The sequence below is a fragment of the Nilaparvata lugens genome, chromosome 9 (genome assembly GCF_014356525.2).
Source record: "Nilaparvata lugens isolate BPH chromosome 9, ASM1435652v1, whole genome shotgun sequence".
Classification (NCBI taxonomy): Eukaryota; Metazoa; Arthropoda; class Insecta; order Hemiptera; family Delphacidae; genus Nilaparvata; species Nilaparvata lugens.
Window position 1 is genome coordinate 23,404,743 of NC_052512.1, and position 14,902 is coordinate 23,419,644.

General features: G+C 35.7%; 1 protein-coding gene across 2 annotated transcripts in view; it reads left to right on the forward strand.

The window, feature by feature from the left end:
- Window positions 1–2,522: 2,522 nt before the first annotated feature.
- LOC111057732 (small conductance calcium-activated potassium channel protein) overlaps window positions 2,523–14,902 on the forward strand; it is a 357,428-nt gene continuing 345,048 nt past the window's right edge. For both annotated transcript variants that reach the window (XM_039435643.1, XM_039435644.1), the window contains exon 1: window positions 2,523–3,008. In XM_039435643.1, coding sequence (XP_039291577.1) covers window positions 2,697–3,008 — 312 coding nt within the window. In that variant the 5' untranslated portion in view covers window positions 2,523–2,696. The remainder of the gene's footprint in view (window positions 3,009–14,902) is intronic.

Genomic DNA, 14,902 nt, shown 5'->3' on the forward strand with positions numbered 1-14,902 from the left:
CTCATATTCATCACCGTAAATAAATTCCATATTGAATTATTTTTGGAAAAATATGATTCACAATTTCAGGTTTACAATCCCGAAAATCCCGGGATTGACGCTGAAAAATCCCGGGATTGTTAGGTATCAAAAATGGACCGGGATCCCGGGATTCGGGATCCCGGGATTGACATCCCTACTTTGAAGATACAGCAATTCATGTTCCTACTTTTTCCCATAGAATTGAATTCACGTTCCATGAAAAACATCATTAGCAGCTCCTGTCATTGTCACCAACAAACCCATCTTATTTAGAATCATTTCTCGTCTCACCATCGTCTGTGAGACGATTCATCATCTAAATTGCCTACTGCATATTCAATTTCTCCGTCAGTTGACCGATTTCTTAAATTAATTATTAGAAAAGTTGTAATATATTTTTATATTGTAAATATGGAGACGATATTAAGGATGAATGATGAATTTGCGTTACCAGCAGAACCTACTTGGTTTGTGTGCTGTGACGAGTAGCAATAAAGTTTAAAAATTGGAAACTTATCGTTGGTTAGGCCTACTTACCATCTAGATTTGTCGCTACAGTTTGGCATTCATATCGAGGAGTGAGAAGTAATGTACATCTATGTGTATGATGACAAAAAATATTAAAAACAGATCCAATTATGTTGAAGGTTGAATTCAAAATTGTAAAAATGTGCATTGGAAGGAAACAGTTGTGACTGGGAAAGCAAAACCTTTGAGAAAAAATGAGTGTCCTGGGGAAAAATTCTAAGTAGATTAGGAGAATGTGAGGAGAAAGAAGCCAGAGAAGGAGGAGTTTAAGGAGAAAGGGAAAGCGATGATGGAAAGAGGAGGCAATGATCGAAAGGAGGAGTGATGGTTGAAGAGGAAGACGAGGAGGATGTGGTAAAGAAGGAGAAGGAGAAGCAGGATGAGTGTGAGAATGTTGAGGATAGGAGTAAGAGGGGGAGACGAAGGAGGAGAATTTCCCCTAGAGTATAGTTGAGTGTTGAGATACTCCCCACTCGTTTGAATATCATTAGTGGGAGACACTATTCTCAGACATATTCCTCGCTTCCAAGTGTCATCTCAACCAACACTGATGAAGTGTTTGAGATCAGATTCAGCACAATTTGTCAGCATTCTATAAATGAGAGCATTGATAAGGAATGCAGACAGTACCTCATCTTTGCTTGTGACATTCACTTTAATCTGTCAGTGTTCCTTGTGAAATACATCATTGCTCCCCATTTAACTAATGATGACAGATTAAAGTGAATTCCATTGTAAGGTGTGACGGATGTTACACCTGATCTTTGCCAGTGGCATTACAGCATACTGTCATCATTGGTTGAAATAGAGGCATGAATAGGTTACTTATGAGAAGTACTGACAGTAAGAAGTGAATCTTACCAGGATGTGGTTCATAACTCATTCATTGTTTTTCACCTCATCTCTCACATATCTCACTCACCCATCCATTTTATAAACGATTTTTTTCCACACACTCATTTCTCACCCCTCAATCAATCATCTTCTTTCACCCACTAAAGATGCTTCATTCAGGAAAAAAAGCTTGCATTTTGTTGATACATGCTACTAATAGTTGGTAGTTGAACATGTCACTAATGAAGAGGTACTGAGAAGGATGAATAAACAAAAAGAAATTATGAACACATCGAGATCCGAAAACTGCAGTATCTGGGCCACATCATGAGGAACGACCCCATGTACTTTTTACTGCAGACAATCGTCCAAGGGAAAATCGATGGAAAAGAGGTCATCAAAGGAGAAGAATATCTTGGCTGCTTAACCTTATAAAGTGGACCGGAAAAACATCAGCTGAACTCTCCCACATGGCTGTGGACAAAATTAGGCTTGCCATGCTGGTTGCCAACATCCGCAACGGATAGGAACCCCAATAAAAAAAATGTTGAAACATCCATGGACGTTTCCAGATAGGATGACACTTCCTAGGTTCCAATTTCTTATACATATTTATGATATATTTCTTGAATATTATGAGTAGTAGCACAGAATTAATAATAGCATTAATTATAGGAGTTTTCTCTGGTAGTAGTTGGTGATACCAATGACTGTGACTTTGTTCCAAAGACGACCCTGCTGTTCTCTAGAGGTGTGACCACCATCAAGACGAATAACGCATCCCGAGAAAATAAATGTCGTCAGTTTTCATCATTTTTATAAATAAAACTAGTCTTTTCAATAAGTGTTATAATAATAAATAACTGTAGTTTCCCAACAGGTATATCTTTGGGATTTATTGTTTCTATATAATTATTTTGTAGAATTTCATGCTATGTGAACTTGAATGACAATGGAGAAGTTTTAAAATCAAAATAATTTGAATCTTTCTTCTTTGAATAGTCAGCCAGAGCTCAGCTCGTAATGGGTCATCGAGAGCATTCAATTAAAACCAAATTTTTCTTTTTGTTCACAGATGATTAGCTGATCTGAAGAAGAAGGAAAAGCCCGGCCAACCAATGAGTGTCCACGAAGAAGGGGGTGGCGGTGGAGTAGGGGTGGTAGAGGTGGTTGGAGGAGGAGGAGGGGACCCTTTATCTGCCAACTCTGGTTACAACTCAGGCGACGAAACTAGCAGCTTGCTGCCGTCAGCAAAATCGTCATCATCAGCTAACAATAAACCGGTCCTTATACGTCAGGAATGCACCACTTTGATGGTGTCTCCTCCACCGGTGTCGACGTCACACTTTGACGGTGTTTCAGGGTCTCAGTTTGACGGCGGTGCCACACTGTCGACTAAGGGAGGCGCAAAAATGGGGTACCTAGCGGGAGGCAGATGTCAGCCACACATAAGTTTGTCAACCGGTGTTATGGGTGGTAGTGACGAAAGTACAGGGGGACCAATCGTGAGGGTTTCAGGGGTCGCCGACCCCCCTACTCCACCTGAAAAGGGGAGTTCCTCAGGAGCGGGGGCTGCGCGGTCGGTGCCCGACATCGAGATGCATTGTCGGCTAACCAATGATCAGGTAAGACTGCAAAATAGTTGATTTTCGACATTTTTGTTCAATTTTTTTTCAATTAGCAATTTCATAGAATATCCAAGAATGAAATAGATTTAGATACTGAGTGTTTCAAAGAATGTTATAAATATCACAAAAACGGAAGAATTTTTCAACAGAAAGGCTAAAAATAATGCGTATAGGCTACTATTGAATACTATATATATATATATGTGTCCCAGTTTAAAAAGAAATGTATCGCTCTTGAAAAACTTATCATTTTCGTAGAGTTTTGAAAACGAATTAAGCAATATTATTATTGATCACAGAGAATTATTCGATGAAGAACTCCTGTGAAAAAGCATTAAAACTTTGGAGATTTCACTATTTTGTGAGAGTTCTAATTTCTATAAAGTTTTGAAAATGATAGGTTTTAAAACTTGGATACTTAAGTAAATAAATATCAATGTTCAATATTCATTACCAGTACAACAAAATCATCCTGAATGACTATGAAACATTACTGACCATAAGCTTACTCCTTTCAGAATGTCTTCTAAAGCTCTGGGAACCAGAAAAATGTCTCATAAGAATATTTCAGTCCATTTTTTTCACAACTTCATGAACAAATCCTCATTACATTCCTGCTGACCACCATTATAGACTGTTTGCTTATTCTATTTTTCTCAAAATAAAAATATGGTTATCCCAAACCGATATTATCTGCTTCGTTAACCATCCTGGTTTCCTGGTTACCTGGTGGAGGCTACAATGGAAAAATAACGAAAGAAAGGACATTCAATCGAAAAATTACCTCAGCACAACGATCATAATTGAATTGGAATGACATTAGAAATATTACAAACAATTTTTTTCTTATCATTATGTTTTCTTCTTCAACCTCTACGATTAACTCCCTCCTGCTCATCCTCCCTATCACATCCTCCTCCTCCTCCAAAGCCTCTATTATTCGTACTCTCCAGTATTCGTAGTAAACGCTCGCTCCCGTCAACTACGAATTATAGAGGTTCTGCAGTAGATATATTCAGCCTTATATTCAGCCTTCAAAATCTAAAGATGCGTACAAATTTACGCGCCGCGAACACGCGAATTCCACTTTCCATCAGCTTATTATATCTGTATTTTCACAGAATCGGTAAGATACTGATAAAAAAAGCTTGGCATCAACAGTTGATCAAAAATAGTTCATCAAAGTGAATTGCTGGTGTTCGTGGCACGTAAATCTGTACGCACTTTAAGCCGATCGATTTTTGGATGCAGAGGAATATTTCCATCTATAATTATTAACCTGCAATGGATAGAAGCACTCTAATGGGTATTGGTTTGGCCAGAGCATTTTTGAATTGTAGCGCCAAATCCCTGACTACAGTTCTGCCCGTAGCAGGCTTGTTTGTGCTAGTGCCAACTGTCCAGCTGTTTTTGGTTTGTTGAGAAAAAAGCCCGAGTCATTCTTGCTGTCGTCCATTATCAGTCGTTCAGTTTGTCTTGTCTCGTTGTCTTGTTGTGAAGACCGAGTTTGTATTTTGTAATGTAATTTCAATCGGAAATTTCTTGTAGATAATTGTTTGAGTATAGTGTGTGTGAATTGAATATAACAGCATAAATAGTGTTGAATTGAATTAATTTGAATCAGATTTGAATCTATAAAGAATCCAGTTTGAGCTTTGTTCAAAAATACACTATATGACTTGCAAGTGGAACGCAGAATCAACACGAAAATACAGCCTGGAAGCAAACCTATCTTTTTCCCAGATTTCTTCCCACCTCGAATCTGACCAAAACACCTAATAAAGGCTTCGAAGGGCAAGTAGACAAAATTGGATTAAATCTGGTGAGTTTTTGCTCTTTTTATTGTTCATCAATGCAGAGTTTAACTGTACCAATAACCTGGCTCAATTGAAGATTAAATTTTGCTCCTTGTTTGTATTTGATAATTTGAATAGTAAATTACAGTCCTCTAGTAGCTCTAGCCTGAGCTTTGTTCAGAACAGTTATGATGAGATTTCTTTCAGACTATGTAGGACTTGATCATGAATTCAAAAGCTCCTGTTTAATGATAAGCTTCATTGGGAAGTCTTATTCAAACTCGACTCTTTTATTTAAACTAGAACTCATTTTTCAACAGCGTGACGTTCCCTAATGAAGAAGTTCACCTTTCGCAAAGTAGTCTCATGAATATAATGAAGAAATCCACTTTTTCTAAGTTAATTATTTATTTTTATTACTTTCCTGGAGGTTATGAGCGCTTTCATAGTGAGTTCGTCTTCAGGGTGGCAGCGTTTGTTGTATGGGATTTATTGATGTCATCCATCAGAGATGCTGACAGTTTTTAGTGAATCTCAATAGGTAACAATTTCAGGCTATAACCTCACTATAGACGTTATTTGCTGATAAGGAAGAGTTTGAGAACTTTTGAAAAGAGGGGGGGGGGTGGGAAAGATGGCGATGAAGGGTAGAAAGGGGCTGTTGGGTGGATGAGGATGAAGATAATGAGGGGTAGAAGATTGAAAGGAGAAGGGAAGGGAATATTATTTATTTCTCCACTGTAAAGTTGAGGTGTTGAGACTAAAAGTTTTTATTACTTTTCCATGTTTCTCCTGTATTTGGTATTTCTCACTCACCACTTGAAACTTCTTCCTACTGTTTCCCTCTCTTTTTATTACTCTCGCGCTTCTTTCTTCTCTCTCAATTCCTCCTCCCCTCACCGCAACAATTCAGTCTTCCAACAACTCCCGTGAGAACCGTATCGCAACGCCGTCTGAAACGCAAGGTAATTATTGGCCAAATGCCAGTGTTAATTATTCCTATTGTCTGGGAATCACGTGAAATCGCGGTCCTCCGTATCTAGTTACCCCTCAAAATCCAACAGTTCGGCAAATTCTCTCAATGACGCACCCACCCGCAAATTCTGCAGACTTGAAACTGCAAATAGTCACATAAAAAAGTTGCTAGTTGTCATGTTTTGGTAGACCTAACCCAGTCACAAGAAAGGTGGGTCCTCGTCAGGCCTACTTTCAAGCCTCAGATACGTTCGACTTCCCTTGAAACACCCTCAAAACCCCTGAGCTTGGTTTTGGTGTCTCCTTCATGAATTTCAATTTGACGCAGTACCCCACAACAGACCTCCCCCCGCACACTAAACGGTAGCGGTAGCACCTCTTCTGTGAATATAGGTGGATCTCGGCTCTATTCATATCGGAATAACAAATGTAATGATATTAATTTATTCTCACTTCTTCATTCTGTCTTCAATCAATCAAAATTTTCATTCGCAATTCAAACAATTGAGTGTCCTTCTAAACCCGTAGGTTTTTCGGCGTGTGCCCAGTTACAGAAAAAAAACAAGTTACAAAATTTAAATAAACTTAGACAGAATAAATATGACACTTCATAAATTTTAAGTATGAGATGGAAGAAAACAAATACGAAGTGCAAAAAAAGAAATATTATACATTAGATTTTGATAGAGGATTAATGAAAAAAAAGGGAAAATTCATTAGAAAGGGATGAAATAATAAAGGAAAAGGGAGAAATTGTTTTACAGAAGTAATAATACATTTTAATCGTTGAGGCAGGCGGCAGTGACAATAAAAGGAAAATTTTAAAACTTCAGCCAACAAAAATTTGGAAAATTCTAATAATGTAAGCATATGCTGTCATTTTTTCATTTTTCAGGACAGGTGTTGAAGTGGACAAATTCTGTTTCTATTTCTCAACTATTTTAGGAAAGGATTAAATCAAGGAATTGATCCTTTCTCTTTCTCTGTCACTTCTGGAGTTGTGTGGCAGAGAGGAACTAGTGTCCTAACTCCGTGTTTAATAGAGGCAATTATTCAATTCAATTCCCTTTCAAACTTGATCTACCTCTCAACCTCTCTATTCCTCTACTTCCTCATTGTGTTACTCAGAAATAATCAAATTGGGTGAATATTGAAGGTTTTTTTTATCCAATATCACAATATCATAGCTGTCAAAAGAAAAGATGTCGTTCACTGGTTTTATGTAATATGAACCCTCTTTACTTTATACTTCATGTAACCATTCAGTCATTTTCGCAGAAAATTTAAGCTGACGAATTTTTCCAAACTACACAACGTGAAAATGTGGAAATAATGAATAATTCACAAATTTCTATTGTTGATATGTGAAATTGAAAAATGAGAACTGTATATAAGAAAATTCTAATTGTATGGGACGTTTATGTTCCAATTTTTATTGTTATCTCAAGCCGATAGTCCTAGTACTTGTTTTTTGTGAAGCTATGTGACGCTGATAGTCTCTCATACTCTGCCGTTTTTACACTTTACAACTACTAGGACTATCGGCTTGAGATAACAATAAGAATTGGAACATAAAAGTCCTATACAATTGGATATCTTCTTGAGCTATCTGCTTTTAATATGTGATATTGAATTCCAATTGAAAAATAGAAACAGTATCCAAGAGAATAACTATTCAGTGATATGGAATCTTAGTACAGTTTTGTTGGGGTGAAAATGTAAGAACGGCACAGTATGAGAAACTATCAGCGTCACATAGCTTCACAAAAAACAACTACTAGGACTATCGGCTTGACATAACAATAAAAATTGGAACATAAACGTCCTATACAATTGGATATCTTCTTGTGCTATCTGTTTTTAATATGTAATATTGAATTCCAATTGAAAAATAGAAACAGTATCCAAGAAAATAACTATCCAGCTATATGGAATCTTGGAACAAATTCTAATGCATCTACATCATTTTCTTTCTAATAGCAGCCCTTCTCTATGATTATATTCTTATAGAAACTTCTTCTCTAGATTCCATGACCTATGCATTGTCAAGCTATAGAGTACTAAAATTGGTTTATATTAGTATGTATCTAGGAAGATTGCAATAGCCTATCTTGTGATATTATTAAGGGAGCCTGAAATTCAATCGGAAAGAATCGATTAGGTTATAAAGGAAACAAAGCAAATTTCATAGTAAGTTTTTAAGTTTTTCAAACTGTTTTCTCATTGATTGGTAACTATGAATATACATTGAAAGATACAATATCATTCTCAACTATGAATGATTGGGAAAGAAACAACAGGCTTAAAGCCCAAATCTGTTCCTTTCCCAAATTTTGATGGAAATTGTCCAAAAAAAGTAATGTTTATGACGTCATAAGTTTTGTGAGTTGTTGTTCAATATACGGAGTGTTTCAGAAGTAGTGTGAAACATTCCAGGGTAGGAGACTACAAATGTCGTATTTGAGGTGTCCAAAACTCAGCGGTTATCCTTATGACTGCCATTTTGTTTTTCACTCAGGAATTTCTATCTCAAAAACGAAATGTTGTATTGATCTGAAATTTTGCATAAATATTTATGTCATAAAGACTCAACTTTAAAAATAAAATAATAAATTTTTGATGAAAATTTTAAATATGTCGGCCATTTATTAAGATTGGTCACAGAATGAGAGAGAGAGAAATTAATTATTTTCGTACTGCATGCATGACCACTTGTCACCATTTAATCATCAATATTACATTTTCAATTCCAAATGTATTTAATATGAAGTTTTAAAACTCTCCATGGCTCCATATAGCCATCCAGTTGATTTTACAATGTTTTTTCAGATGTTTTTTGTTTATGGTCATGCATGCAGTACGAGAATAATCAATTTCTCTGTTATTCTGTGACCAATCTTAATAAATAAGGTATCCTTATCATGATAGCCAATCATTGCCAAGACCCTCTTCCACACACAGGCTTTGCCTTTGTGGAGAGTTTTCATGATGTTCTTCAAAATAAAATGTTTTATTTTCTGTATCTACAATATATAGCAGTTAGATTTAGTTATAACGATTAATTATTTAAGTTTAACTGTGAGTTTTATTCATGATTGTTTGGTTGCCGAAGATGTAACGTTGTTGTATGATATGAATATTTGTACCCTGAAATCATGTATAATAAAAACCAATTTGATTTGATTTGATTCGATAAGATTTTCTAATTTTTTTGTCTCTTGTAACTTTTATGTAAAGTGAACGGTTTTCGTGAAATTTACAATCAAACATTTTAAATGGCCGCCATTTTGGAAATTTACATCGAAAATTTTTCATTTTATTTTTACTTTCCTTGCCCTATTACCATAGGTAAGGAAAGTATTGCTTTCCAAAAAAATTTAAGGTACCCTAATTTCATGTTTTCTATACGTTTCAAGGTCCCTTGAGTCCAAAAACATGATTTTTTACTTTCCTTGCCCTACTACCATAGGTAAGGAAAGTATTGCTTTCCAAAAAAAAATTAAGGTACCCCAATTTCAAGTTTTTTATACGTTTCAAGGTCCCCTGAGTCCAAAAACATGATTTTTGGGTGTTTGTGTGTGTGTATGTGTGTATGTCTGTGAACACGATAACTCCATTCCTAATCAACCGATTGACTTGAAATTTTAAACTTAAGGTCCTTATACCATGAGGACCCGACAATGAGAAATTCAATAGAATTCAATTCAAGATGGTGCAAAAAATGGCGGATAATTACTAAAAAACCATGTTTTTCACGATTTCCTCAAAAACGGCTCTAACGATTTTCTTTAAATTTATACCATGGATAGCTATTTATAAGCCCTATCAACTGACATGAGTCTCATTTCTGGGAAAATTGCAGGAGCTGCGTAATATTCTCGAGAAAAATGGCGGATAATTACTAAAAAACCATGTTTTTCACGATTTTCTTGAAAACGGCTCTAACGAATTTCTTCAAATTTATACCATGGATAGCTATTTATAAGCCCTATCAACTGACATGAGTCTTATTTCTAGGAAAATTGCAGGAGCTGTGTAATATTCTCGAGAAAAATGGCGGATAATTACTGAGAAACCATGTTTTTCACGATTTTCTCACAAATTACTCGACTGATTTATTTCAAATTCATACTCCGTATAGTTATTTATCAGCCCCATAAACTGGCATGAGTCTCCTCTCTGGGAAACTAATGGGGGGTTCACCCCATTCTTGAGAAATGTACTTTGTAACCTCCTTCTCGTGCATGAGGTAGGTAGGTAGAGCAGTCTATAAAAATAACACATAGTCGAGATATTACATCTGTAGAACAGCTGTTTTGACGACTTTTAAAAATCATCGGATTTCACAATTTACACAAAGGAAAAAGTACTCTGAAAACAATAATTATATAGTCTACACACATATACAGTAGTCCGATCGTAGTTTCAAATAATTATGTTGCCGCCAATCGTCATTATGTTATTTCTCTAAATTATTATCGTTTAAGAATGAGGCTCCCAGTTCAATGAGCAAGGAAAGTTGTGTGAGTGTACCACATCAGATTTTTGGGTGTTGGTCTGTGTGTGTATGTGTGTGTGTGTGTGTGTATGTGTGTGTGTGTATGTCTGTGAACACGATAACTCCATTCCTAATTAACCGATTGACTTGAAATTTCAAACTTAAGGTCCTTATACCTTTAGGATCCCACAATAAGAAATTCGATAAAATACAATCCAAGATGGCGGAAAAAATGACGGATGATTACTAAAAAAACATGTTTTCACGTTTTTCTCGAAAACGGCTCTAACGATTTTTTCAAATTCATACCATGGATAGCTATTTATAAGCCCTATAAACTGCCATGAGTCTCATTTCTGGGAAAATTCCATGAGCTCCGCAATATTCTTGAGAAAAATGGCGGATAATGACTAAAAATCCATGTTTTTCACGGTTTTCTCGAAAACGGCTCCAACGATTTTCTTCAAATCCATATCATGGATAGATATCCATGAGCACTATCAACTGGCATGAGTCCCATTTCTGGGAAAATTCCATGAGCTCCGTAATATTCTTGAGAAAAATGGCAGATAGTGACTAAAAAACCATGTTTTTCACGGTTTTCTCGAAAACGGCTCTAACGATTTTCTTCAAATTTATACAATGGATAGCTATTCATAAGCCCTATCAAATGACATAAGTTTTTTTCCTGAGAAAATTGCAGGAGCTCCGTAATATTCTTGAGAAAAATGGCAGATAGTGACTAAAAAACCATGTTTTTCACGGTTTTCTCGAAAACGGCTCTAACGATTTTCTTCAAATTTATACCATGGATAGCTATTCATAAGCCCTATCAAATGACATAAGTTTTTTTTCTGGGAAAATCGCAGGAGCTCCGTAATATTCTTGAGAAAAATGGCGGATAGTTGCTAAAAAACCTTGATTTTCACGATTTTCTCAAAAATAACTTGACCGATTTTTTTCAAATTCATACTCTGTATAGTTATTCATCAGCTCTATCAACTGGCATAAGTCTCCTTTCTGGGAAACCACCCCATCCTTGGGAAATGGACTTAGTAACCTCCTTCTCGTGCATGAGGTAGGTAGGTAGCGCAGCTCATAAAAAGAACACTCATAGTCGAGATATTTCATCTGTAGAACAACTGTTTTGACGACTTCAAATATGAAGATTATTTTTTCAAATATGAGCAAGGAAAGTTGTGTGAGTGTCCCACACCAGATTTTTTCAAAGTTGAGTCTCCATAGAATAAATATTTATGCAAAATTTCAGATCAATACAACATTTTGTTTTTGAGATAAAAATTCCTAAGTGAAAAAAACAAAATGGCAGCTTTAAGGATAACCGCTGAGTTTTGGACACTTCAAATACGACATTATTTGTAGTCTCTTATCGTCCAGGAACAATACCCTGGAATGTTCGACACTATAGTGAGGTCCACGTTATAATGGCAGTGGATAAAGATAGAAGAGCAGCGTTGCCTGTTCTCTGCCTTAATTAATTATATTTCCATACTGTCAAAAGCATATTTAGCATCTTTATGCAGCTAAAAAAGGATAGTACCATAGAGAAACAATAGCTTACGCTATTGTTTCTCTATGATAGTACCACCTTTTTTGTGGAATGATAGACAAGGATAGCAACATCAAAGTTGACCAAATACTGCCATTATATCGTGGACCGCACTACACTTCTGAAACACTCTGTATAGTGTCAAAATGTGTACCGACATCCATTATGATGCTATAAAAACGCTGAAACAACATCAGTTGAATCAGCATCACCAAAAAAAAACAACAAACAACGGTGTCAATGTTTTTGCAATTCAGAGCTTTTTCAGTCTGCATAAATGAATATTATTACTGTGGTATAATTCACTCTATATTGTCAGCATGGGGAGCATATTGGTGTTGTTAATAAGAAATGCTGACAGTCTCATTGTACAGTATTCATGAACGTTTATTGTTCGACACAGATTTGTGAGGTGTTGTAAGAAAATTGAGATATTTTCACAGAGAACAGAAATTCCCAAGTCATAGCATGGAATTTGCATTGAACGTGACAAGTGGTGAGCTTGAAGCTGCTGCTAATGAGCACTATACAGAATGTTCTCATAATGACATTCACTTCAACATTACTGGAAAATGACTTCAACGCTTCCCACTAAACCAATTTGAAATAAATTTCATCATAATAGTCTATTATTGAATAGAAAAAAACCTCAGTACTCTTTTTTAAAATTGTTTATTGTTTTGTCAATGAACAATTTGAAAAAAGGGTACATCGATTTTCATTTTCAATTTCTATTCAAGAGTAGCCCTACGGAAATAGTTATTTGTGCAACTAGTGCGCAAAGTGACAGTTTGCTGCACCGAAAGAAACGTTTATGCACGAGCCGTAGGCGAGTGCAGAATAATGGTTTCTTGAGTGCAGCAGAGGAACTTTGCGCACGTATTCCACATTAAATTTTTCCTACAGTTACCATTGAATATGAAAAGTGGGTAATTATGGGTAAAATTCCCTGAAATCGATCAAATGTTTTTCTGTGTGATTTTATTATTAATAAAAACCTTTATTTATTTAAACTTGAATAATAATAATGTAGTAAATGGATGAAGGCGGCACATGTGGCAAATGTGGTGGCTGTCAACCACTGTCATCGTTGTCCACTGCTCCTCATATTATAACCATTATACCACAGTCAGTGTTACCAACTTAATTTTGATTTTCCTGCACTGGTGCTCCATTTAACCTACTAACTATTTTGCGTTGTCATGCTGCAAATCTGGAGTACGCATAGTAATACTTTGCGCACTAGAGCGGAAAAGTGTTTATTTGCGGCCTGCAATCAGTGCACAAATGGTCACTTTTCAAGGTATCTGTAGGAAAAAAAGATAATCTATTTATTAAATTTGTTCACTGCCAAGGTATTATTTCGCTCGCAAAAGCTATCGATGTGGAAAATGATATCGATAATTTCCAAGGAAAAGTACCATCAATCATGTTAACTTGAATCTTAGTTAATCATTTTTGTTTGAAACTTCTTTGACCAGATATTAAAGTCAGCTAACTATGAGCTACTCACACACTAGACATGAATAATTTCCACTTCTGATTCACTTCAAACAGTTAGCATTTTTTGAATGGGAAGCATTAATATTAAAGAATTCTGAGAGTTTAAAGTGAATCTCAAGCTGTTTGGTGTAAAGGCATGTTGCAATAAGTTGTTCTATTTTCAAAAAAATCATAGATAGGTAACAGTTATAGGTCCTATCAAAGCACAATATGGAATTCACACTCATGTACATGACTGGTGTGAAGGAGGAACAAAGATGGAAACAAAATGGAGGAGGATAGATATATATTTTTTTTGAAAGAAATACTTTCCTCACCTATGGTAATAGGGTAAGGATAGTAAAAATCAGAGATAGGTAACATGTGTATGTCCGATCAAAGCACAATATTATAATATGAATCATTTATACAGAGTGTTTCCAAACTCCCTATCAATGTTCTAGGAAATCGTTCATGGATATGAAACATAATCTAAACATCATTTTCAAACTGCCCGAACGGTTCTACGAAATATACTAAGTTATTGCTGGAATAGTTATATTCCTCCAATAAGACTCCTCAATCCACAATGTCTGAGAATTTATTTCACTATCAGTCTAATTCTACAATGAGTCACAAATAATTATTTAGATAGTATTGGATGTGTAACCACAAGCAAAAATTTAACTTAGTAGTCATTTCTTCTCGTACTTTGCATCCCACGTTTTCTTAGCAATTTTACAATTCGTCAATAGAATTTTCAAGTGTTTTGGCACCTATTTTCAGCAGTTGTTTCGAAATTATATCTGTCAAAAAATATTTAGTTCGCAAAAGCTCACTTCACAGTCTCACAAACACGAACACAATATCACATAAATACACAAGCAAGCGCACAGATGATCTTGAGTGTTACAGAGTGTCCTGGGAAAAGAGCAACGTTCCTTAGAAAGGTTGCTTCTGAGAAGCAGTGTCGTTTTCTAGAGAGAGAACAGAGGTTGTTTTATAGAAAGGAAGGAATGACAACTGCTTGGATGAATGAGGGAAGTATTTAATGCTCATCAATTCTCTTGACATCTTCACCAATACATGATAAATATAGTGATTTCCACCTCAAACTGTCAACATTTCTCAATCAATAACATCAATGATGTTCATTCAATCCATTTGCTTTTATCCTGGAAGTTCAAAGTGGATCTCACTATATTGTAGATCATTATAAATTAGATTTGATTTTTTCTCAAAATTCTACTCATTTTTTATATTAAATTAACAAAAAGATTTATGACTATAATAAGGTTGATGATAATAATAATAATGTGATGATAATAATCAATGAACAGAGTTACAACAATGAGACCCCACAAAAAAATAAAAAACGACACTTGCATGTCCACACTGTAACAATTTTGCAGCGCTCCTGCTCCCCAGTGGTAGGAATCTATACTACTCCAATGACTTGACGACAGCTAGCAGCATCTAGCGGCGAATAATATAACTAAATCGACTGCAGACTGTCAAAGGAAAAAATTGTTAAGATAAGGGTACAAACACACTGGAAGCTGAGCAGAGC